At 39.3% G+C, this 23,344-nt stretch overlaps 3 protein-coding genes and 1 pseudogene across 3 annotated transcripts in view; 2 read left to right on the top strand and 2 right to left on the bottom strand.

Moving 5' to 3' along the window:
- Positions 1-6,540, top strand: part of LOC110624687 (putative disease resistance RPP13-like protein 1) — a 91,390-nt gene extending 84,850 nt beyond the window's left edge. Inside the window, exon 2 of the mRNA XM_043960803.1 lies at positions 6,326-6,540. The gene's annotated coding sequence lies outside the window, so the exon portion shown is untranslated. The remainder of the gene's footprint in view (positions 1-6,325) is intronic.
- LOC110607998 (putative disease resistance RPP13-like protein 1) lies at positions 1,956-6,349 on the top strand. Its single transcript, XM_043960805.1, has one exon. It carries the CDS (start codon positions 2,112-2,114, stop codon positions 6,165-6,167), a length of 4,056 nt encoding a protein of 1,351 aa, XP_043816740.1. The 5' UTR covers positions 1,956-2,111; the 3' UTR covers positions 6,168-6,349.
- A 1,212-nt stretch (positions 6,541-7,752) lies between the features above and the next one.
- Positions 7,753-9,627, bottom strand: LOC110607996 (annotated as a pseudogene).
- A 10,217-nt stretch (positions 9,628-19,844) lies between these two features.
- On the bottom strand, positions 19,845-20,788 carry LOC122724844 (cell surface glycoprotein 1-like). Its single transcript, XM_043960735.1, has 2 exons — positions 20,107-20,788; positions 19,845-19,870 (listed from the first exon to the last, which is right to left on the bottom strand). Exons 1-2 carry the CDS (start codon positions 20,786-20,788, stop codon positions 19,845-19,847), a joined length of 708 nt encoding a protein of 235 aa, XP_043816670.1.
- Positions 20,789-23,344: the final 2,556 nt, after the last annotated feature.

Below are 23,344 nucleotides of genomic sequence, written 5' to 3'. Positions count from 1 at the left end.
TTAGGTTAGTAAAGTCCACACACATCCTCTAATTTCTGTTAGCTTTCTTTACTAGGACTGCATTGGCCAACCATATGGCATACTTGACCTCTTTTATCAACCATGCACTTAGAAGCTTACCAACCTCTTTTTTGATCACCTACTGCCTCTCTGGTGAGATTTTTTTTTCTTTTGTTGGACCGCTTTGACAGTTTTATCGATGGATAACTTATGAGTGATGAGAGCTAGGTCTATACCCGTTACATCTCTTGGAGACTAAGTGAAAGTGGTTACTCGGTTCTTTAGCAACTCTATTAAATGAACCTTCGTTTCTTTGGTTAATGTGGTGCCAAACTGCACCTTCTGCTCCTTCACTATTTGGATCTCCTCAATCGAATTTGCAGATTCTAGCTTTATGTGAGATTCTAGTTTCTCCAGCAAGCCGATGGACATGGTTGCTTTTTTGAGACTTTTTGTAGGGTATTCGCAATCTTTTTTGGCTGATTTTGGACTGTCTCAGACCACTGCTATTCTCTCGGGAGCTGGAAGCTTAAGACACATAACACCCATGTTAATAACAATACCGTGGCAGTTCAGGATCAGACATCCAAGTATCACATTGTATGCAAATGGAATGTCTACCACTGCAAATTTTGCATACAATTCTCGCTTATATTTTTCATCCTCAAGTACCAAGGGAAGGTTAATGGTGCCCAGTACTGCTACTATCTTATCTCTTAACCATACTAAAGGGTAGGAGATTCTAACAATACTGTTTTTATCCAAGCTCAACTTGTTAAAAACATTTAAGATAAGAATGTTAACAGAATTAAATGTATCCATTAGTACCCTCCTTATCTCATACTGGATTAGGAGAATCTTAATGATCAGCGGGTAGTTTTGAAAGAATCTGATCGCCTTGTTTGCGGGGTCGAATCTTACCTCTTGCCTGGTCCACGACTCTTGATGAACAGATAGAACATCCTCTACTACCCGCTTATTTTTCCCTTTACCCTTATCAAGTCCTCCGGTAATGACATGCACAATTCCGGCTATTTTCAAAAACAGGGAAGAAAAGCTCATTCTTTATAGAAAAAGAGAGAACAAGAGCTTGACGTAAACCTAAATGATCAGAGAGAACCCAATGGGTTCCCGCCAACAGAACTAAATGATATTGTAAAAATTTGATTAATGATGTGGCTGTGATAAAACTATATTGTGATTGACTGAAATCTACAAGAAAGAAAACATGAGGCGGTGGTAGGTGTCTACGGTAGCTACTTTGATACTCAAGTTAGTATCTTGAAGGACAAAAAGAATGTAATGGACTACTTAGAGTTTGAGTAGAATTAGAGATATCGTATTTTTATTTCTGCGATAGTTCTCTTTTTATACCGTAAAAAAATAGAGATAAACATAGTATTTCTTATGAATTCGGTGATGACGTGGCCGGCTATTCGATGAGGGGTATTATCAGCTAATGAGTTAGTAATCTCATAATTTCAGACGAAATGAGAGTGTGTCTAGTAATGGTAACTCTATGCCAATATTCAACCCGTTGAGAGAATTTGAGTCTTGTCGGTAAACTGGATGTTGAAGTGCCTAAATATCTCTTTTATCAAAAAAATTATATTTTTCAGTTATCAGATCTTTAGCACGTAATCTCTATTTTGTGATAATAACTCATAATTTATTTTTGATGAATTTATATAAAATTGCACTAATTTCCTCCGAACACTTCAGTAGCCAATGAAGCCATTATACAAGAAACTTCAAGAAAATTTGTAGTTTCTTATGAGATTAAAAATTAAATTAAACATCTTTATTTTTTTTCTTTTAATTAAAAGAAGTCTTTCATTAATTTTTTTATTTTGTTAATTAATTAATAAATAATAGCATAATAAAAAACATAATTAATTTTGTAATTATTAATAATACAACTTTAGAAAATAATTAAAAAGCAAAATAAATTATTTTAAGGGTAGGTGAACTTCTTCCCCATCATTTGGCCTCCCATTTTCGCTTCCTAGTTTCTCAGATCATTCACAAAAGTTAAAACTGTGTTTGGAAACTCTTTCTTTCCATCTTGAGAGTTCGTAGCTTCTTTCTTCTCTTACAACTCATTCTTTGCTATGGAATTTGCGTTAGCTGCTGCTGGCTCTATCCTTTCTGTTTGCTTTCAGGGGCTTCTCGACAGGTTGAACTCCATTGACTTGATGAAATACGTAGGCCAAGGTCAAGTCTTGGCTCAACTCATGAAGTGGGAAAAGATTCTCAAAAGAATTTATGCGGTGCTTGAAGATGCAGAGGAGAAGCAGACGGCAAATCGATTGGTGCAGATCTGGTTAAGCGATCTCAGAGACTTGGCTTACGACCTGGAGGATATCATTGATGAACTTGCCACGGAGGTTCAGCAACGCAAGTTGGAAGACGAACCTGTTCATCCGAAGAATAAGGTCCACAAGTTTTTCTGTGTTATGTGTGGTGGGGGAAATCTGAATCTAAATACTATTAAGTTCAATGTTGAGATGGTTGCCAAAATAGAGGAAACTAGTGCTAGATTAGATGAGATCATAAAGCAGAAAGATGAACTCCGTTTAGCAGAATATACTACGAGGAGGGTAAGCCATGTGACAGAAAGACCACCCGCAACCTCTTTGGTTAATGAAGCAAAGGTTTATGGTAGGGAGGAAGATAAGAAGGCGATGTTGAAATTGTTGAATGCTGAGACAAGTGATGCCCAGGTATCTGTGATCTCCATAGTTGGGATGGGAGGCCTTGGCAAGACAACTCTAGCTCAGCTAGTCTACAATGATCCCATGTTGGAGTTTGATTTAAAAGCCTGGGTGTCTGTTGGTGAAGATTTTGATGTTTCCAGGGTCACAAAAACATTTCTTCTTCAACTGGGCGATGGTGGTGATGATAAAGATTTAAATGTGCTTCAAGTAAAATTGAAGCAAAAGTTGTCTGGAAATAAGTTTTTAGTTGTCCTAGATGATGTGTGGACCCAGAACTATGAGGAATGGACTCTGTTTTGGGGTCCTTTCGAAGCAGGGGCTCCTCAAAGCAGAGTTATCGTCACGACTCGAAGTCAGGATGTTTCATTAATGATGGGTACGACTCAAGCATATGCTCTTAAGAAGCTGTCGCACAATGAATGCATGTCTGTGTTTGCCCAGCATGCTTTGGGAGCAAATAATTTTGACGCGCACTTGGAGCTGAAACAAATGGGTGAGGAGATTGTCAAAAGATGTGGAGGATTACCTTTGGCAGCAAAAGCTCTTGGAGGCATCTTAAGGGGTAAACCGAATCCTGATTTGTGGAAGGAAGTGTTGAGGAATGAGATATGGGAGTTACCAGACGACAAGAGCAATATCCTTCCAGCCTTGAGAGTGAGTTATCTTCATCTTCCACCTCATTTGAAGCGATGTTTCTCTTATTGCGCAATATTACCAAAGGATCGCGAGTTTGATAGGAATGAATTGGTTTTGCTGTGGATGGCTGAGGGTTTCTTGTATGACAAGAAGAAAATGAAGGATAGTGAAGATTTGGGTCGTAAATATTTTGATGATTTATTATCAAGATCCTTTTTTCAACAATCGATTGATGATAAATCCAAATATTTAATGCATGACCTAATTATTGAGTTAGCTTGCTATGTTAGTGGGGAAACATGTTTACATATGGTTGATAAGTTGGAGAGTACAAAACCATATGCAAAGATTCGACATTCATCATTTATTCCTCATTATACAGACACTGCTCAAAGATTTCAAAGCTTCTATGGAATGAAGAATTTGCGGACATTTTTATCCATGCGGAAGGATTGGATTAGATGCTACATTACTAGTAAGGTGGTGCATGAGTTGGTGCCAAAATTAAAATGCTTAAGGTCACTATCTCTAGCTGGTTATTACATTGAGGGGTTGCCAAATTCTATTGGTGACTTAAAGCACTTACGCTACCTTAACCTATCTCGTACTCCAATCAGAAGATTGCCTGAATCAGTGGATAAACTCTTCAACTTACAGACATTAATATTGCGTGATTGTGATGAGCTTATTGAGTTACCTAAAGGCATATGCAATTTACTCAACTTGCAGCATCTTGACATTATTGGCACAAGGAAATTGAAAGAGATGCCACCACATATTGGTAATTTGACTAGTCTCTGCGTGTTGACCAAATTTATCGTGGGGAAAAGCAATGGACGGATCACAGAGCTGAAGAAACTTTGTGATCTGCGGGGGCAGCTTCATATTACAAGTTTAGAGAATGTGGAAGTTGAAGATATTCGAGATGCGGGTTTTGCCAATTTGAAGGATAACCCTGGTATCACTGAGTTGCACTTGGAATGGGCTGAAGCTGATGAACATTTTGATGATTCGAGAAAGTCAAGTCATGAAGAACAAGTTCTCGACTCAATTCAGCCACATCAAAGTCTGTTAAGGCTATCAATTACATCATTTGGTGGTAGGAAATTCCCATCATGGATAGGTGAGCGTTCATTCTCTGGCATGGTGCAGGTGGAGCTATGGAAGTGTCGCCAAATGACATCATTGCCACCACTTGGACGATTAAAGTCATTAAAAAAGTTGAGCATAGGAGATATGAGTGGAATGAAAGAAGTGGGTGTTGAGTTTTATGAGGATGATTCATGTTTTTCTTGTTTGGAAGAACTAGAGATTAGAAGTATGGGTGAGTGGGAGCTGTGGGCTTGGTCTAATGGTCTGGTTGAAGATTCTGTGCCAAAATTTCCTAAGCTCCATCACCTCCAAATACGAAATTGTCCCAAGTTGGTTGGAAAATTGCCCACCTCCCTTCCTTCACTGGAAAATCTTTTTATCGTTGATTGCCCGCTTTTGGTTGAATTACCAAAAGTGCTCCCATCACTTACAAGACTTCATTTTGCAAAATGTAAAATCAGGAGTGTGACTAATGCCACCAGTCTTACTCGTCTAAAGTATTTGGAAATCAAGTTATGTGATGCGCTTGTGTCGTTGGTAGATGGAGAGCCAGGGCTTTTGCCTTGCAATCTTGAAGTTTTGAAAATATTTGAGTGTCCAAATCTGAAGGAGTTGCCAAGTGGACTGAAAGACCTCAAATCTCTCAAATATTTGAGTATAAGGGAATGTAGAAGTTTAGTCTCCTTCCCAACAAGGGGTTTGCCGCACAACATGATAAGTCTTCTTATTTCGAGCTGTGAATCTTTGGAGTCTATGTCGGAAGGAATTGTGTGTCCTAGTAATTACAGTGGCGAGACGTCTCATCTCGAGGAATTGTATATCTCTGGATGTGAATCCCTCAGATGCTCTTCAAATGGAAAGTTTCCATATTCCCTTAAGACTCTTCGAATTCACAACTGGACGCCACAATTTTTAAACTCGCTATACTGTGGGCTTTCTCATCTTACAGAATTACACATAGTGGAGTGTCCTCAATTAGAGTCGTTTCCAGGGAAGGAATTGCCTCTCCCTTCTCTTATCTCTTTAACAATAGCTCACTGTGAAGGATTGAGGTCTCTATCCAATCATATGCAAGACTTTCAGAGTCTCCAAAAGTTAGAAATATGGAACTGTCATCAATTAGAGTTGTTCCCAAAGATGGGATTGCCCAACCCCAATCTTGTGTCATTTCAAATTTCCTGGTGCAAAAATTTGAGGTCTCTACCCAATCAGATGCAAAACCTCACTTCCCTTCAATCTATAGATATATCAGAATGTGAAGGTATGGAGACCTTAGGAGAAGGTTGTTTACCCCCTAACCTAACGTCCCTTCATATTCGGCAGTGCTTGAATATGAAACAGCCAATGCTAGAGTGGGGACTCCACAGACTCGCCTCTCTTAGAAGTTTGGCTCTGGACGGGGACTCAACTGGAGATATTATTTCCTTTCCAGATAACGACGGCTTTCTGCTTCCCACTGCTCTTACCTACCTATACATTATTAGATTCGAGAATCTAAAATCCATATCCAGGGGTATCCAAAAGCTCACCTCTCTTAAAACTTTATCAATTTGGCGGTGCCCAAAACTGCAGTCCTTCCCAGCTGAGGGCCTTCCTGCTACACTTGAAGGCCTATCAATTCACAGCTGCCCTCTGCTGCTGGACCGTTGCTTAAAAGATAAAGGTGGAGACTACTGGCCTATCATTTCTGATATTCCCTGTGTTGCAGTCCCTCCCAGTTAAAGATGACTTTGCAGCAGTCCAACAATCAGGTAAATATTCCTGTAGTACTTATTCTGAAATAATGCAGCATTATACAGATGTGAGCATCTTTTTTTCAATTTCAGTTGACATTTCAATTATTTCAAAGACTGATATTTAATTGGATTCTATTATTTCAGTATCCGAACATGTGAATTCATGGATCTTTTTAGCACGATTGAATTGAATTCTATCACTTTGTTTTCTCCTAAACAAGATGTTAATGGCAGAGGAACAAATTGGGTGTTTTCCTTTTGTTCTGATCAACTTATCCGTTATTCAATTTGTGACCATCCATGTTATTGCTATACATGATCAGGAAATTTTTTAATGGAGCAAAAACTTTGAAAAATGGTTAAATTATAAAAATTATTAATATATATATAATTAATTTTCAGTACGTATTTAATACAGTTTCGATTCTTTTGAAGAATTAGAATTAAAAATTAAATAAATTCAAGTTTGAAATGGTTTAATTTTTATAATATCGATTCTTTTTCAATTTTAATATAAAATTTTAATTTGATTTGAAATCTTGCATATAATCTTAATAATATTGATAAAATAAAAATATTTATAATTTATATAGTTTTAATAATATGTTTTATATTTTATATAATTTTAATATAATTTTATAAATTATATTATTAAAATATATAATTTTATTTAAAGAATTTGAATTTAAATTTTATAAATTATTAAATAACATATCGTAAAAAATTATAAATATGTTAAAATATAAATAACTATAGTTATTTTTTAGTTATTTAAAATTTAATAAAAATTTAATTCATTATATATATATGTATACTTTTTTTTGCTTATTTTTATATTTAAGATTATCGATTTGTTTTTATAAATTAAATTATTTGTGTAATTTATATAAGTCACTCTTTTAATTATTTAGTTATTAATAATATTATAAAATAATTATATAATTTAATTAGTTATTAGAGATTTTTAACAAATATGATTTAAATAATTTAATTTGTTAATTATAATTTAATAGATTATATAAAGATGTTTGTATGTATATATTTACTATTTCATCTATAAATATATTAATTATTTTATAATTTTTAATAATATGGGTGAATCATATATTAGTAGAGAATTGTATATAATATTTTATTATTATTATTATTATTATTATTATTATTATTTTAATGCTAATTATTTACTATTTTAAAATAAATATAAAAATATTACAACTTTATTTTTAAAAATTAAAATTAAAAATTCTAAATTAAAATTGAAATTTAATTTTTAATATAATTCTTAAAAATTAAAGAATCAAATATTTAGTTTGAATTCAAATTTTGATTCTTAATTAGAATTGTACATTGAAACCGAGCAACTAACTTTTCATTAAGTAATATAAATTGTATAATAAATAAAGAATTACACCAATGATTATCAAACTAATAATTAAATTTAATGATTACTAAAGAAAATTGAATTTCATGATGAGGATAAAATAAAATTTTATCATGACTAATTTATTAAATTTCAATTTATTTTAATTACGTCTAATTGAATAAATCATGAAATTTCCCTTTTTTTTTAAAAAAAATTGTTGTTTTATTAAGTTGATCTCAAACTCATAGGGCCTCAAAATCGATTCAAGCATAATGATTTTCTCTTAGGGTTTAAGCTTCAAGAATAAATAATGGGGCCATGTTTGCTCCAAATAGGAAAGGGTGGCTATGACATTTCACGGTTGATGTCCGATCTGACTCAACTCGTTAATGCTTCCATGACTCGACGAGTCTAGACATTGCAACACGCGAAGATCCACCCTCACTCAGTGCTGCCTTTGCTGCGTTTTTCATAGCAATGGTTCGCTCCCTAACCGACTTACCTGAATCCGACTGCATCAACTCATTAACTCGCTTCTCCACCTCCAACCCAGTTACAAACCCGTTTTCGTCTTCCTTCATTGGCAAAGCAATTTTCATTTCTTCAACCTATTGAACTTTTGCTCTGCGTATAGAGGCCAAGCCACCATCGGAACTCCAGCACTCACGGCTTCAAGCACCGAGTTCCATCCACAGTGAGTCACAAACCCGCCTACCGACTTATGATTCAATATTGCCACCTGGGGAGCCCATGATTTCACCACCAATCCCTTCTCCTTGGTGCGATCCAAAAAACCATCAGGAAGCAATGAGTTCAAATCTGGTTCTGGCAGAGCTGAGATGTCTAAACTTTCGCTATCAGAAGGTGGATTACGCACTACCCACAAGAATCTTTGGCCACTTCTCTCCAACCCACTGGCTATTTCTCTCAGTTGTTCCATTGAAAACAGCCCCAAGCTTCCAAAACACAGAAAGATAACACTTTGACTCAGTTGCGACTCAAGCCAGTTTAAACACTCGGTGTCACCATCTGTTTGATTGTTGGTCGCAATGAGTGGGCCAGTACAATAAACAGGTGGTGTTGTACTATCAGGTATGCAGAGTCCATCTGATATAGTCTTAAGAGCTCTGGCTTCCAGCACTGCAAAGGTGTTCACTATAACTCCTGTTGATTTTGGAAAGCAGTAGGCCATGTCTAGAAAATATTCGTAGGCTTTGTTGTTGCGATCACTTACTACCGATGAAAAATTGGAGGAAGATATTGGTGGGAGACCCGGCAAATTAAGAAAGGTGTTCATGTCTTTGAAACTTTTGGTGGTGGTCTGATGAAGGGTCGGAAAATACATGGAAGCAGCAAGACACCCAGCACCAGAAGTGAAGAAGAAATAGCCGGGGATGTTAAGTTGAGAGGCAATGGATAGAGAAAAAAAGCAGAAGAAATCCATAATGAAGGCTTTAATTTTGTGGGTTTTGGAGATGGAGAGAAGGGCTTGGTGGACATGAGGATTGCTGAGACGGAGGACTTCAAAGATGAGAGTTTCATAATGTGTGTTGGTGGAGGAAGGGAGGGTAATGGTGGGAAGACGGTGGAAGGAGATTGAGGGAGTGGTGGCAGCGACATCAGCATCATAGGAGGCAATGGAGCCGGCACTGTAAGGGGCGGAGACAATGGGTATGTGAATGGAAAGAGAAGGTTGGAAGGTAAGAATGAGCTTGCCAAACTCTACCATAGATATCAAGTGGCCTATGGCCGGTGACGGAAACATAACCACCGCATCAACCATAGCTAGGCTCTCCATCTGCTCCTTCGATGAAACGAATGATGCTTTGTGTAAACCAGGTTGTGGATAAGTTATGGTTATAGATGGGAGATGGAACACTGACGTAGTCCCTTAACGGGCTAGCTGTAGGGTGATCATTCGGTCGGTTCGGTTCAAAATCAAATTGAATTGAAATAACCGAAAATCGAATTACAGAATTTTACACAAGTCGAATCGAATCGAATAAGAGGAATAACCGAATTGAACCGAACCAATTTGGTTCAGTTCGGTTTGATCAGTTCGATCGGTTCGATTCGATTTTTAAACTTTTTTTTTCACATTCATTCTAAAATCCAATTAAAATATTTTAATTTTAATTTTTACAATAAAAAATCAATACTGAGGACGGGGACGGGGACGGGGACGGGGACGAGGAGGGAGGAGGGAGGAGGGAGGAGCGAGGAGGACCGAGGAAGACCGAGGGCAACCAAGTTGTTGACGGTGCGGAGAGCCGATAGACTGGAGAGCGATGGCCGACGATTCCGTAGAGAGTGACGACCGACACCGACGATTGTGTGGAGAGAGAGACCAGAGAGCAACAGTGAGGTGAGGCTCGCTCCTCGGTTCGGTGTTACACTTTAGACCGAGCATCAGGCTTTTAGATTTAGGGCAAATATAAGGGTACATTTCAAAACGATGTAGTTTAGTGATTTCGGTTCGGTTCGGTCTAATCGAAATTTTTGAATATAAAATTGAATCGAATCGAAATCATCGATTTTTTAGAAAATTAAATCTGAACCGAATCGAATTAAAAATAAAATCGAACCAAATTTTTAGTTCAGTTTGGTTCGGTCGGTTATTTCAGTTTAAACCGAATAGTACTCACCCCTAGATAGCTGAAAGGAGATAGAGAAAGTTTGCAGATGGATGATGATGGGTTCCAATAGATCTAATTGCATGATTAATTTTTGGAGAAATTTTATAATTCAAATTACTTTTTTTGTGTGCTTTCTTAGTATTAAATTATTATTATTATTTTAATTTTTAGACTTAAATTTTTATTGTACAAAGCAAAGGAATTTAATCGGACGAATCAAGTAGGGAGATGAATGAAAAACCGCCTTCAAAGCTAATGAAGACTTGTATGAGTGGCTGATTATGTCATTTGATTTGACGAATGTACCTAACACTTTTATGTGACTCATGAATCTGGTTTTGTGTCCTTTTTTACGTAAATTTGTTATTGTTTATTTTGATGACATTTTCATTTTTAATCACAGCAAAGAAAAACATTTATGGCATCTTTATCAAGTCATGACAGCGTTACAAGAAAATGAATTGGTTATTAATCTTAAGAAGTGTATTTATATGACGGAGCGCGTTCTGTTTTTGAAATTCGTTGTTAGTACAGAAGGAATACATATTAATGAGAAGAAGGTAAAAACAATACGGAATTGGCTCATCCCAAATCTATTTATAAAGTTCGCAGCTTTTATGGTCTTACTATTTTTTATCGACGGTTTATTAGAAATTTCAGTAGTATTGTTGTCCCTATCACAAATTGCTTAAAGAAAGAGAGTGCAAAAAATTATGTGGACAGACGCTGCCAACTAGAGTTTTAAAGAGATTAAAGATAAGTTTATTTTTGTCTCTATTCTTACTCTATTCGATTTTAATAGACTGTTTGAGGTTAAATATGATACTTGTGGAGTTAAAATTGGTGGAGTGTTGTCACAATCTAAAGAATTGGTGGAGTATTGTCACGGTCTACAAAATCTATTATTTTTTTTTAATGAGAAATTGAATGAAGTTAGGAATAAGTGATTCACTTATGAGTAAGAGCAATATATAGAATATTTCTAAACGAACTTCAATTAAATTTCACTTGAATGCTTTTTTCTTCTTTTTTTTTTTAATCTTTTTTCTTTTAGTTTTCACAATTAATTCACCCATTATATTTTTCTTTTCTCTTTACAAATTTAAGTATTTTAATTTAATATTGATTCACAATCTAAATTATTTTTAATTATCTATAAATTTCTCCCTTTAATTATTTGTAAAAGTACAATAAAATTATATTATTTTTTAGAAGCATGTATTTAAAATTATAGGTTTAAATTGATATTTTAAAGGATTAAAAATATTGTTATGTTTGATTGAATGCAGAGTTGAAAAAAAAAAATAAAAGGTGAATTTAATGGAGCGAATGAAAAAAAAAAAAAAAGAAATAATGCATGCAAACTAAACTTTTTTAGGATAATTAATTTTGTTTTTTTATTCAAATAAAATACACTTAAAAATTTTGTAAATTAAGAATAAATACAAAATAAGACTTGTCTCGAAAAAAACTTTATATAATGGCAGAAAAAGCATGTCCGCATGTCACATCCAATTAATTTGACTTCTTTTTATAATTAAGAATTGAAGATCGTAAAATAAAATTTAAAATTTTTTAAATTTATTTAAATATAAATTTTATTAAGTTAACGATGTAAGTATTCAATTAATTTGATTTTAATTTCTTCATAAATTAATTTTAAAAAAAATCCTTCTCCACTAATGTCCTTTGAAAACTACCTTTTTTTTTTGTTTTTTAAGAATTATATTCCAACATAAAATAGAATATATAAAATTTAATTAAGTCAAAAATTATATAAAAAAAAATCATTGATTAGTGTCTTTTTCTAAATAATAAGCTGTTTTATTCTTCTTTCTAGTGATATAACTAAAAATAATATTTAAATAATTTATCATAAAAAAATTAGAGTGTTATTATCCCTTGATTGCTAGACTAAGTTTAGTTTCTTTTAAAAATTTGAACGACTTTTATAAAATCTCCTTCAATATAAACTCTTTGGACCTTATAGTTAGATGCTACACTAGCGACCTTTCTTGTTGCTATTACTTCTAGAATTAAAGAGTCAATTATTCTTATGAATCTCTTGCACCTTCAGCTTAGGACCGTTCCTTCCTCATTTTAGACAAGTACTGTAATTAATCCTCTATTTTTTGTGCTATTCACCGCCCCATTAAAATTGATTTTCTTTCCCATTCCATGTCAGTTTGATCAAATCGTGATTGTATTTGACATGCATTTTGTAACGACCCGAAAATCGGACCGCTACCGGCGCTAGGATCCAGATCGGCTTAAGGCCGCCGGGACCCGTAGCAAGCCTAACATACATCCTGTGAACCTGTTTAATCCCATACATGATCAACAACAAACATAAAAATTTTGAACTTTTCTTTTTCATTCCATCACCAAACTCAACCTGTGCATGCACTATACATAATCATAAACATTAACCCCACACTGGAGTCCTCAACAATGCTCCAATGGGGTAACATACATACATTAAGTTTGGTTTACATAAACATCAATAAAAAGATCATGTACTCATAAAGGGATTACAACATACTAGGGTCAAGCACAACTCTATCATCAATATCATCATTTCATTACATAACTGTACTACCTATTACATTTCAATATTTATCATGTCCACCGCTAGCTATTACATGACCATAACTTTACTCTAGCTGACCTCCTTGTAACAGCCCGGAAACCGAACTGCTACCGGCACTAGGATCCAGATCGACTTAAGGTCGCCGGGACCCGTAGTAAGCCTGCTATGAACTCTGTGTACCTGTGAAATCCCATACATGATCACACATTTTCTGTAAACATGAACACTTTTCTCATACCAAGGCTTAACCTGTACACATACTGTCACTGTACTACAAAACGCCAGCCAGAGCTCTCCTCTATGCTCAAGGCGGCTCAACTCATCTATGTTAAGCCTGGTTCTTCCATATATACAACACATATATGTAAACATAAACTGATCATGTGAAAAGAACAAGGGATTACAACTCTTATAGTCAAGCACCATTCTATACACTATACATAACCCTTATTTCTTTACATGTACATGTCCACACTAACTATTACAATACTCTGCACTCTTCCTGTACCCTGCGGACTTCTCTCTGACCTCTGAACCTGCACAACTGGAGTTAGGGGAGAGGGATGAGCTACAATAGCCCAGTGAGTAGAATAGTAATAAAATCACAGGTGATAAAACATGCTCGCATGAAATGCATCACATCACAAGTAATCACATCACTTCGGCCGGACGGATCAAAACTCCCTCTATCTCATCTGGGGTACCGGAGTACCATGTGCCTGGTCCCCGTAGGGCTGTTCCAGGTCTTTCCTCTGAGGGCTAATGCATCCTCACGAAGTCCGTGCCGTCTCACATAAGCAATGTACAAGGAGCCATGCCAAGTACAAGGATAGATGCAATGCGTCATATTCGTGTACACTAATGCACTCACCCTATAGCATAGTCATGATGCATGAAGCATGATAAAAGATTCAGTTCTCATATTAAAACATTAAGTTAAGTTCCACTCACCTTTAGTTATCTCTGAACTGACTCTGCAGGTTCTGACACTGGACTCACTGCTGACTTCCCTGATTCCTCTGGTCCGTACCTACACAGGTGGACTCCAATGAGGGACCAAACTCACTCAAGAACATCTCTAAGAAACTCCCCAACACCCCTCTAAACGATCCTAAAACCATCACATAAAACATGCAAAAGAAAGCTGGACAGGGCACTTTCGGCGGCAGGTTAGGCGGCCGAAACCCCACTCCAGAGACAAAACTCATGCATGTTCGGCGGCACCTTCGGCGGCCGAAGGTCTCGTCCAGAGACGAAACTCACACACTTTCGGCGGCCGAACTCCCTCTTTCGGCGGCCGAAAGTCCCTTTCTAAACCGAAAGCCTAGCTTTCGGGGGCAACCTTTGGCAGCCGAAACTGCCTCCACAAGGGGTTCGGCGGCCGAACCTTCCTTCGGCGGCCGAACCTGGTTTTGCCCAAAGGGCAGAACCCTGCTCTGTTTCATGCAAACTTTGCCCAAAAACCTACAAACATGCATAGCAACTACTCCCAACTAGCATATACACATATATATGCACAAAGGGGTCTAAAACTACCCTAAAACCCCAAACAAACATAGCACATAACACTTAAACATGCTTGAACACCACAAATCACCAAAAACCTCACCTAAACCTAAACATGCATACTACCCATACAAACTTCATAAAACCTTTCAAAATCATCAAAGAAGCTCAGGATCTTCACTTACCTCTTAAACAACTTGAGGATGAAGGATCCTAACGTGGAGATATGAAGAAAAGCTCTTCCAAAGCTCCAAGCTTCAAAACTTGGTTCTTTTGCTCAAAACCTTCAAAAGTCACCAAAACTCTTAAAACTCTTGAAAGAGTTGATGAAAATCATGGAAAACATGAAAGTCAACGTGGGAGAGGCTGAAACTCACCTCTGGCTGCAAGTGGAGGAGAAATAACCTCCTTCCACCGACCCTTAGCCCTTTTATAGGTGGCTGGCCAGACCACCTTCGGCAGCCGAACGTGAAGCCGAAACCATGCAATGTTCGGCGGCCGAAAGTGACCTTCGGCGGCCGAACCTTTGCATTTCTCCCTTGTTGCTTTTCTTTCAAAACTCAATGCTTTGAACACTTCAAAACATGAAAACAAGTGAAAATACCTTAGACCACATATGTATTACCCTTCTCGAGGGTTCCGACACCCGAGATTCCACCGGACTACAGGAACTCCGATGCCGGACTCGAGCCGGGTATTACATTCTCCCCCCCTTAAGAACATTCGTCCCCGAATGTCCCTAACACAACATAAACACATAGAAAAGGGGAAAAACTCACCTTAAAACAGATATGGGAATTGCTGGAGCATGGACTCCCGAGTCTCCCAGGTGCACTCTTCTAGGTTGTGGTGGTTCCACAGAACTTTCACCATTGGTATCTCCTTGTTTCTCAGCTTTCTGATCTGGGTGTCAAGGATCCGCACTGGCTGCTCTACATAGGTGAGATCACTTAAGATTTCCACCTCAGGTTCACTAAGAACCTTCTCTGGATCTGACACAAACTTCCTCAACATAGAAACATGGAATACCGGGTGAATTCGTTCCATAGAAGCCGGTAAATCTAGCTTATACGACACATGCCTGATCTTCTGCAAGATCTCAAAGGGACCAATGTACCGTGGGGCCAGTTTACCCTTCTTTCCAAACCGAACCACTCCCTTCATCGGAGACACCTTGAGCAATACCATATCCCCCTCCTGGAACTCTATCTGCTTCCTACGGATGTCTGCATAGCTTTTCTGTCTGCTTACAGCTGTTCTGATCCTCTCTCTGATGATAGGCACTAACTTGCTGGTTATCTGAACTAACTCTGGCCCTGCAAGAGTTTTCTCTCCTACCTCTTCCCAGCAAACAGGTGTTCGGCACTTCCTCCCATACAAAGCTTCATAAGGGGCCATCCCTAGGCTAGCATGATGGCTGTTGTTGTAGGAAAACTCCACCAGAGGTAGATGCTGCCTCCAAGAACCGCCAAAGTCTAACACACACATTCTCAGCATATCTTCAATGGTCTGGATGGTCCTCTCTGACTGCCCGTCTGTCTGTGGATGGAAAGCAATGCTGAAATCCAACCTTGTGCCCATTTCCTGCTGCAGACTCCGCCAAAATCTGGAGGTGAACTGAGGTCCTCGATCTGATACTATCAACACTGGAACTCCATGCAACCTTACTATTTCGTCTACATACACCTGCGCCAACTTGTCCACAGAGTAGTTACTCCTGACTGGAATGAAGTGAGCAGATTTAGTGAGTCTATCCACAATCACCCATATGGAGTCTAGTCTGTTAGACGTCGCCGGTAACCCCACTACAAAATCCATAGCTATGTTCTCCCATTTCCATTCTGGAATCGGCAGTGGGTTAAGCATTCCAGCCGGCTTCTGGTGCTCTAGCTTCACCCTTTGACATGTCTCGCAGGCTGACACGAACTGTGCCACTTCTCTCTTCATTGCTGGCCACCAATACACCCTTCTCAGATCTTGATACATCTTGGTGGCTCCAGGGTGAACGCTATACCTCGCATTATGAGCTTCCCTCATAATGTCTGCCTTCAAACTGCTATCATCTGGTACACATAACCTCTTACCGTGCCGAAGAATCCCCTCACTTCAAATCTGAACTCTGCACTGTTGCCAGACTGAACAGTCCTGGCAATCTTCACTAACTCAGGGTCTTCGTGCTGATAGGCGGTTGTCGAAGCCGTCAAAAATAAACCTATTAAACAATCAACAATAAACTTGTAGATAGTGGCAATAGGGTCGAACCACAGGGAATTGACACTAAAGATCTTCCTAATAATAACCAAGATGAGTAAATAACAAATAATTAAAAGATGGGGGTTTGATTTGATGATTAAAATTAAATAGCAAAAGAAAGCAATAATTTAAATAGATGAGAATTTCAATGAGAAAGAGATTCTAGCTGAAGTGTGAGTCTAATTCAGTTTGTTCAGAATTGATCATTGATTATTAAAGACTCCTATTTGATTTCAATAAATCAGTTTTGGTTGTGGAAGACGCTTCTCACAATCCAAATTCTTCCTTAGTTCTAGTTTGATTAGGAAACGTTCGCTAATCAAACACTAATCAACAAGTTGCCAAGGAACGTCCTTGGGGCATTGTAGCATCGAACAACTGTTGATTGCATTAAGACTTAGAAAAACCCAATTCTATCCTTGCCAACCGCGTGGTCAAGTTTAGATTATGCAACTTGATTAAATGTGTATTTGAACAACCTAAGCAATTACGGACCTAAATCATTCAAACAATATTACTTAAGCAATTTAAAAGCAATGGGCCCTTATTGATTCTAAAAGCAAAGTAATAATTATGGAAAAGATCAGTTTGCATAAATATTGAAACAAACAAGAGTTCAACAATGGAGTATTAAACCTCCCAATTCATCACAAATCTGAATATTCTCAACTTCAACTAGAAAATAATGAATTTAGCCACTCATGGTGACTAAAATACACAAAAAGATTAAAAGAAGAGAAAAGGGAACAGTTGCAGAGCTTCTGGCGAAGGGGAGAGTATGCTGAATTGCTATCTCGATGATGCCTTTGCTGGTTTTGAGACTACCCTTTTATAGCTGAAGAATTGTCTAGGGTTTTGAAATCCCTTTTTGATTTGATGTTGGACTCCTCTTTTGATGTTGAATTTGATTGCAATTGGATTTCCTTGGATGAGAAGTTCTTTCGTGGCTCTTGGATAAGTGTTGGTAGTGATTGGATTGGATTTGGACTTCTGAAAATTCGGATTTCTGTTTGCTGTCCATTTTCCCGCTCTGCTGTAATTTTCTGCTATCAAAGTGATTTGCCCGGCGATTTGACCAGTTTCTTGGGCAAATCACTGGGCAAATCGCTTCTCTGTGAGTCAGTCCTCTATGCCTCTGCGAGTGATTTGGTCAGTGATTCTCGATTGTCTTGGTCAAATCGCTTGCCCATGTCACTGCTGTCTGTTGCCTCTGGGTATCTGTTTTAGCTTGATCTGGGCAGTGATTGGAGCAGATTTTTGGGCAAATCACTGGGCAAATCATCCTTTTGCAAATTTTCTGCACTTTTTCTCCCATTTTCCAGATTCTTCCTTTTCTGTAAAAACAACATAAAAACCATAAATTAAGCTAGAAAATGTGTAAATAAGCAATAAAAGAGATAATAAAAATGTGGCTAAATTGTGCTTGATCAAATACCCCCACACCTAGCTTTTTGCTTGTCCTCAAGCAACAAATAACTTAGCCAATCAAGCCCCTTTTCCTTAGAGCCTAAGTACCACTTAATCAGCTCCCCCTAGACTCCTAATCTGAATTATCACAGTATAGAGTACATGCACTAAGGTCATCCTCTCCTTTCCTTGTTTCCTTTCACCTACCATGGTCAAGAGAAAGGTTTTTGAATCAATCATGCTTATTCCTTTATGTTAGTTTTAATGCAACCCCTAGGAGTGACCTGCCACCTTCTCTCTTTCTCCTTTTTATATTTTTATTTTCAGCAGCACTTATTCTTATTCTTGCCTGAAAAAGTCACTAACCTTTTTACGCGATTGTGTACATGGGTGATACACCCCCGGTTACTCAGTTAGTCACTTGTTCAAGTGGCTACTAGCTCTGTTCATAGTCTAGACCATCGAAACTTATTTGCTTGAAAAAATTACTGACCTTTTTACGCGATTGTGTACATGGGTGATACACCCCCGGTTACTCAGTCAGTTACTTCTCCAAGTGGCTATTAGGCTCAGTTCATAGTCTTAGACCATTGGAACAAGTTTGTGATTTGTGCTTTGTGCTGGTTTTTCATGATAATTTGGGCAAATCAGCTCATAGGGAGTTACACTCACTTTGTGTTTGCATGTATTTGTATTTTAATTTCCCTTGACCACAACAAGTTTAAGGGTTCAATTCAAGTAAAGAACTTCCTAAGTGAAGGTAGCATACTGTGAGTAATTCAACTAAGGCTTAGAGGGGTGGCCAATCAATGGGGTCATGAGATAAGGGCACTCTTTCAACCTTGTTATTTATGTTGAGTAAAGCAACTAGCTACAAAATTCTGTGTGTGTGTGCTAGGAGTGTGAAAAAAATTCTGGTGTGTGCACAACAAAAAGAAATCAAAAGGATTGACAGATCAAAAGAATGGAATAAAGACTCTCCAGTACCCCCACACCTATCCCACATATTGTCCTCAATGTGTAAGTATATATATAAAAGAATGAAAAAGGAAAGGGAAAGATATTTCCTGGCCTGGGGGTGATTTGACCAGTGACTTGAGCAAGTACTGGGCAAATTACTGGGCAGATCGCTATCAGTGACGGTGCTGGGGCAGAAAGTGGTCCACCAGCAGGTTCAACAAGTGCTCCATCCTCTGCATTTGGTCCTCAATCCTACTGAGACGAGCCTCGACTGTCTGGTTGGGGGCTTCGTCTTCGTGTGGCTGAGGAGCATCCTGCTGAGGGGCTGCTGGTGGTGGCTCATTTGCTGGTCCTTGGCCTATTGCCTGGGTTGCCTCATTTACTGGTTCTGTGGTGGAGGCTGGCTGCTGTGTGCTGGTGCTTATGGTGACTTTCTTCCTTCTGAAAACACGCTCATGGCGTGGCGTTACTGGACCTGCAGGTGCAATAGAAAAAACATCCCCCACCTTACAAAGCAACCCCATATCATCCAATGTGCGTAAGTCCAAGGGGGTTGTTTTGGGGGTGGGGGAGAGGTCAGTATATGCGGGGTGCAATAGCTTGAGATTCACTGCAATGGCAGTGATCAAAGGACCAAAAATCAAGGGCCTATTATATTGTATAATGCTGGATAGTTGGGTGGCAACCCAATATCCAAGATGTATTTTCCTGCCCCTGTGCATGCACCAAAGGAAATACAACTCAGTTCTGGTCAGGATGTTGGAGGCATCCTTCCTCCCAGAGAATGTGTAGGCCAGGTATCTGTGAAGGTATTTCAGACTGGGGTTGCTGAGGTATAGGTCCTTGGACCTAGTGGGTGAGTATGAGTCAGGTGGATTATCACTGAGTTCCAAGTACGCAGAGTTTTGATCAAACTCAGCAGGGAAGTCCCAGGTTGACTGTGGGCATTCACAGCCCATGGCTATGGCGAACTCCTGCAGGGATAAGCGAAATCGCTTCCCCAACAATCTAAATCCAATGGTGCCAGGTGTGTGTATGTTGTGCATGGCAGGTTTATCAAAATAAAATGTGGTGAAAAACTCCTGTGTGAGTTCCAGGAAGGATGGCATGCGTAGGAGGAAGAAAGTGTCCCAGCCAATAGCAGAAATTAGAGAACGTACCTGGGAATGTAGTTTTAGTGCTCCAAGGGTGGCATGATGGATATACTTACCTGGATGATATGGTAAGGATGAAATTTTAAGCAGCCTGGTGCGTTCAGAAATTTTGTTGAATGTCAGTGCTTTGACGATGTGATCTGGGTGTGTTGGCCTGGGCAAATCGCTGGGCAAATTGCTGGGCATATCACTGAGTGTGTCTGTGGGCACATCGCTAGGCACATCACTTGGTAAGTCCCTGGGCGCATCGCTGGGCATAGCGCTGGTGAAGTCAGTAGGCGCATCGCTAGGCACATTGCTTGGCATATGGCTGGGCACAGCGTTGGTCACAGCGTTGGGCACATCGCTGGTGGAATCAGTTGGCGCATCAGTGTCTTTGGCGATGGTAGGTTCCGGTTCTGGCTCGAACCTCGGTGGCGACTGAGTTCTTGGCCGTTTCTGGCTGTGGCCGGTGGGAGTGGTGGTTTCGGGGAACTTTTTGCCCTCAGGGCCTGCCGTCGGGGCTAATGTGGATGGCGGCGTTCTTGGCCGTTTCTTTTGCCGGCGATATATCTGGACGGCCGGTGAATCGGTGCGTCCTGTTCCTGTGCTTGTGGCCGGTGGTGTTTCGGCGCTGGCGGTGGCTGGTGGAGGGGCATCTTGCGCCTCGTCATCGCTGTCGGAAGGGACGGGTCGCGGAAGCCCTAATTTCTTCCACATGAACGGTCCGCCGGTGGCCTTCATCTTGATTCTTACCATGGTGGTCTTTGAGTCTGCCGGTGGGTGAGTGGTGGTCTGAGAGGAGAGGAGAAATCTTGAAGAAGAAGAAGAGATAAACAGTAGTTTAGCGTAAAGATTAAAAATAAAAGAAAAGACTACTTAAAGTGATTAGGGAATGTGATCTGCCCTGATCATTAAATGCTGGCCCTCTGGATTTATGACAGGGTGATTTGCCCAGTGATTTGGGTAAGCAGTGGGCAAATCACTTGGCCAGACCGCTTCTCCTTTGCAGTTGCTGGCCTGGTACTGTTCACGCCCTTTTCTGATGATGTGCTTGATTTTGCGATTGGACCGGTGATCTTGGTCAAATTATCTGGGCAATTGGGCAAATCACTGCCCTGATCACTTGTGATTATGGTACATTCAGTCAATTTGCCCAGCGATTTGGGCAAGTATTGGGCAAATCACTGGGCAAATCACTGCCTCTGGGCTGCCTCCCAGTAGCGCCCTGTTTTCTGTCTTGGGCTGGACTTCAGTGTCTTGCTCAGCAGTCTTGGGAAGGGGGATCCAAGGGAACCTCCTCCACAACATGGACAGTAAAACCTTCATAGAATCTCTTCAAACGATGCCCATTAACTTTGAAAACTTTGCTTGTTTGTGGACTCCGTATGTCAACAGCTCCATGTGGATAAACATGCTCAACCAAAAATGGCCCAATCCACCTAGACCGAAGCTTTCCAGGGAATAATTTGAACCTGGAATCAAAGAGCAAAACCTTATCACCAACCTGGAAGTGTTTTCTGGAGATGTTCTTGTCATGGAAAGCTTTGGTCCTTGCTTTATAATCCCATGAAGCTTCATATGCATCACGCCTAATCTCCTCAAGCTCTTGAATCTGTAATTTTCTGTTAACTCCAGCTTCTTTTTCATCAAGATTACAGCTCTTCACAGCCCAATAGGCTTTATGTTCAAGTTCCACAGGTAGATGGCATGCTTTCCCATAAATCAGCCTATATGGAGACATCCCAATTGGAGTCTTATATGCTGTTCTATATGCCCATAATGCATCATTGAGGCGTGTACTCCAGTCCTTTCGATTTGGGCAGACCGTTTTCTCCAAGATGGACTTTATCTCCCTGTTTGATACTTCAGCCAGCCCATTTGTTTGAGGATGATAGGCAGTAGATGTTCTTTGGATGACATGGTGCTTCTTGAGGAGAGTTTCTACTACCTTGTTGCAAAAATGGGTGCCTCGGTCACTGATTATGGCTTTGGGCAGTCCAAATCTTGAGAAAATGTGGGATTTTACAAAATCACACACTGTTTTTGCATCATCAGCTCTTGTTGCTTTGGCCTCAATCCACTTAGACACATAATCCACAGCAAGTAGTATGTAGGTGTTGCCAAAGGAAGGTGGGAATGGTCCCATGAAGTCAATGCCCCATATGTCAAAGATTTCACACACCATAATGGGTGCTTGTGGCATTTCACTTCTTTTGCCAAGGTTTCCCGTTTGTTGGCATCTTGCACATGACCTACAAAATAAATAAGCATCTCTAAATATGTTAGGCCAAAATAATCCACTTTCAAGGACTTTCAAGGCTGTCTTGCGTGGCCCAAAGTGACCTCCACAGCTGTAAGAATGGCAGAAAGTTAGGACATATGTGATCTCATGGTTTGGGATGCATCTCCTTATGACTTGGTCTGCACAATGCTTCCATAGGTAAGGCTCATCCCACACATAATACCTTGCCTCTTTCTTGATCTTGTCTCTTATGTGTTTGGGCAAATCAGTGGGCAAATCACCTATGGCAAGGAAGTTAACAATATCAACATACCATGGTTCCTCTTCTTGGACAGCAAAGAGGTGCTCATCAGGGAAGGTCTCATTGATGGGGCATGTCTCCATCTCGGTCAGAATTCTGCTAAGGTGATCAGCCACAAGGTTCTCCTTGCCTTTCTTGTCACGGATCTCCAAGTCAAACTCTTGTAACAGCAATATCCATCTCACCAGCCTAGGTTTGGACTCTTTTTTCTTGATTAAATACCTTAGTGCAGCATGATCTGAGTATATAATCACCTTTGTACCAAGTAGGTAGGGTCTAAACTTCTCCAATGCAAACACAACAGCCAGCAACTCTTTTTCTGTGGTGGAATAATTGCATTGTGCAGCATCTAGGGTGCGTGAGGCATAATGAATGACATGAGGAGAGTTACCTATGCGCTGTCCCAATACTGCACCTATAGCAAAGTTGCTGGCATCACACATGATCTCAAATGGAATGGTCCAATCAGGTGGCTGGATGACTGGGGCAGAAATTAGGAGTGATTTGATCAAATCAAAGGCTGATTTGCAGCTGTCATCAAAGTTGAATGGTACATCCTGCTGTAACAATCTGCAAAGAGGCTGAGTTATTTTAGAAAAATCCTTGATAAACCTCCTGTAAAAACCAGCATGTCCAAGGAATGATCGAATCTCCCTAATGCTGGTTGGGTAGGGCAGATTTTTAATGGTGTCGATTTTGGCTTTGTCCACCTCAATCCCTTTTGCTGAAACAATATGGCCTAAGATTAAGCCATGGCTGACCATAAAGT

This window comes from Manihot esculenta, chromosome 10 (assembly GCF_001659605.2).
Source record: "Manihot esculenta cultivar AM560-2 chromosome 10, M.esculenta_v8, whole genome shotgun sequence".
In the NCBI taxonomy this organism is placed as follows: domain Eukaryota; kingdom Viridiplantae; phylum Streptophyta; class Magnoliopsida; order Malpighiales; family Euphorbiaceae; genus Manihot; species Manihot esculenta.
Note: the sequence above shows the minus strand (reverse complement) of the source record. Positions and strands in the feature narration are given on the sequence as shown.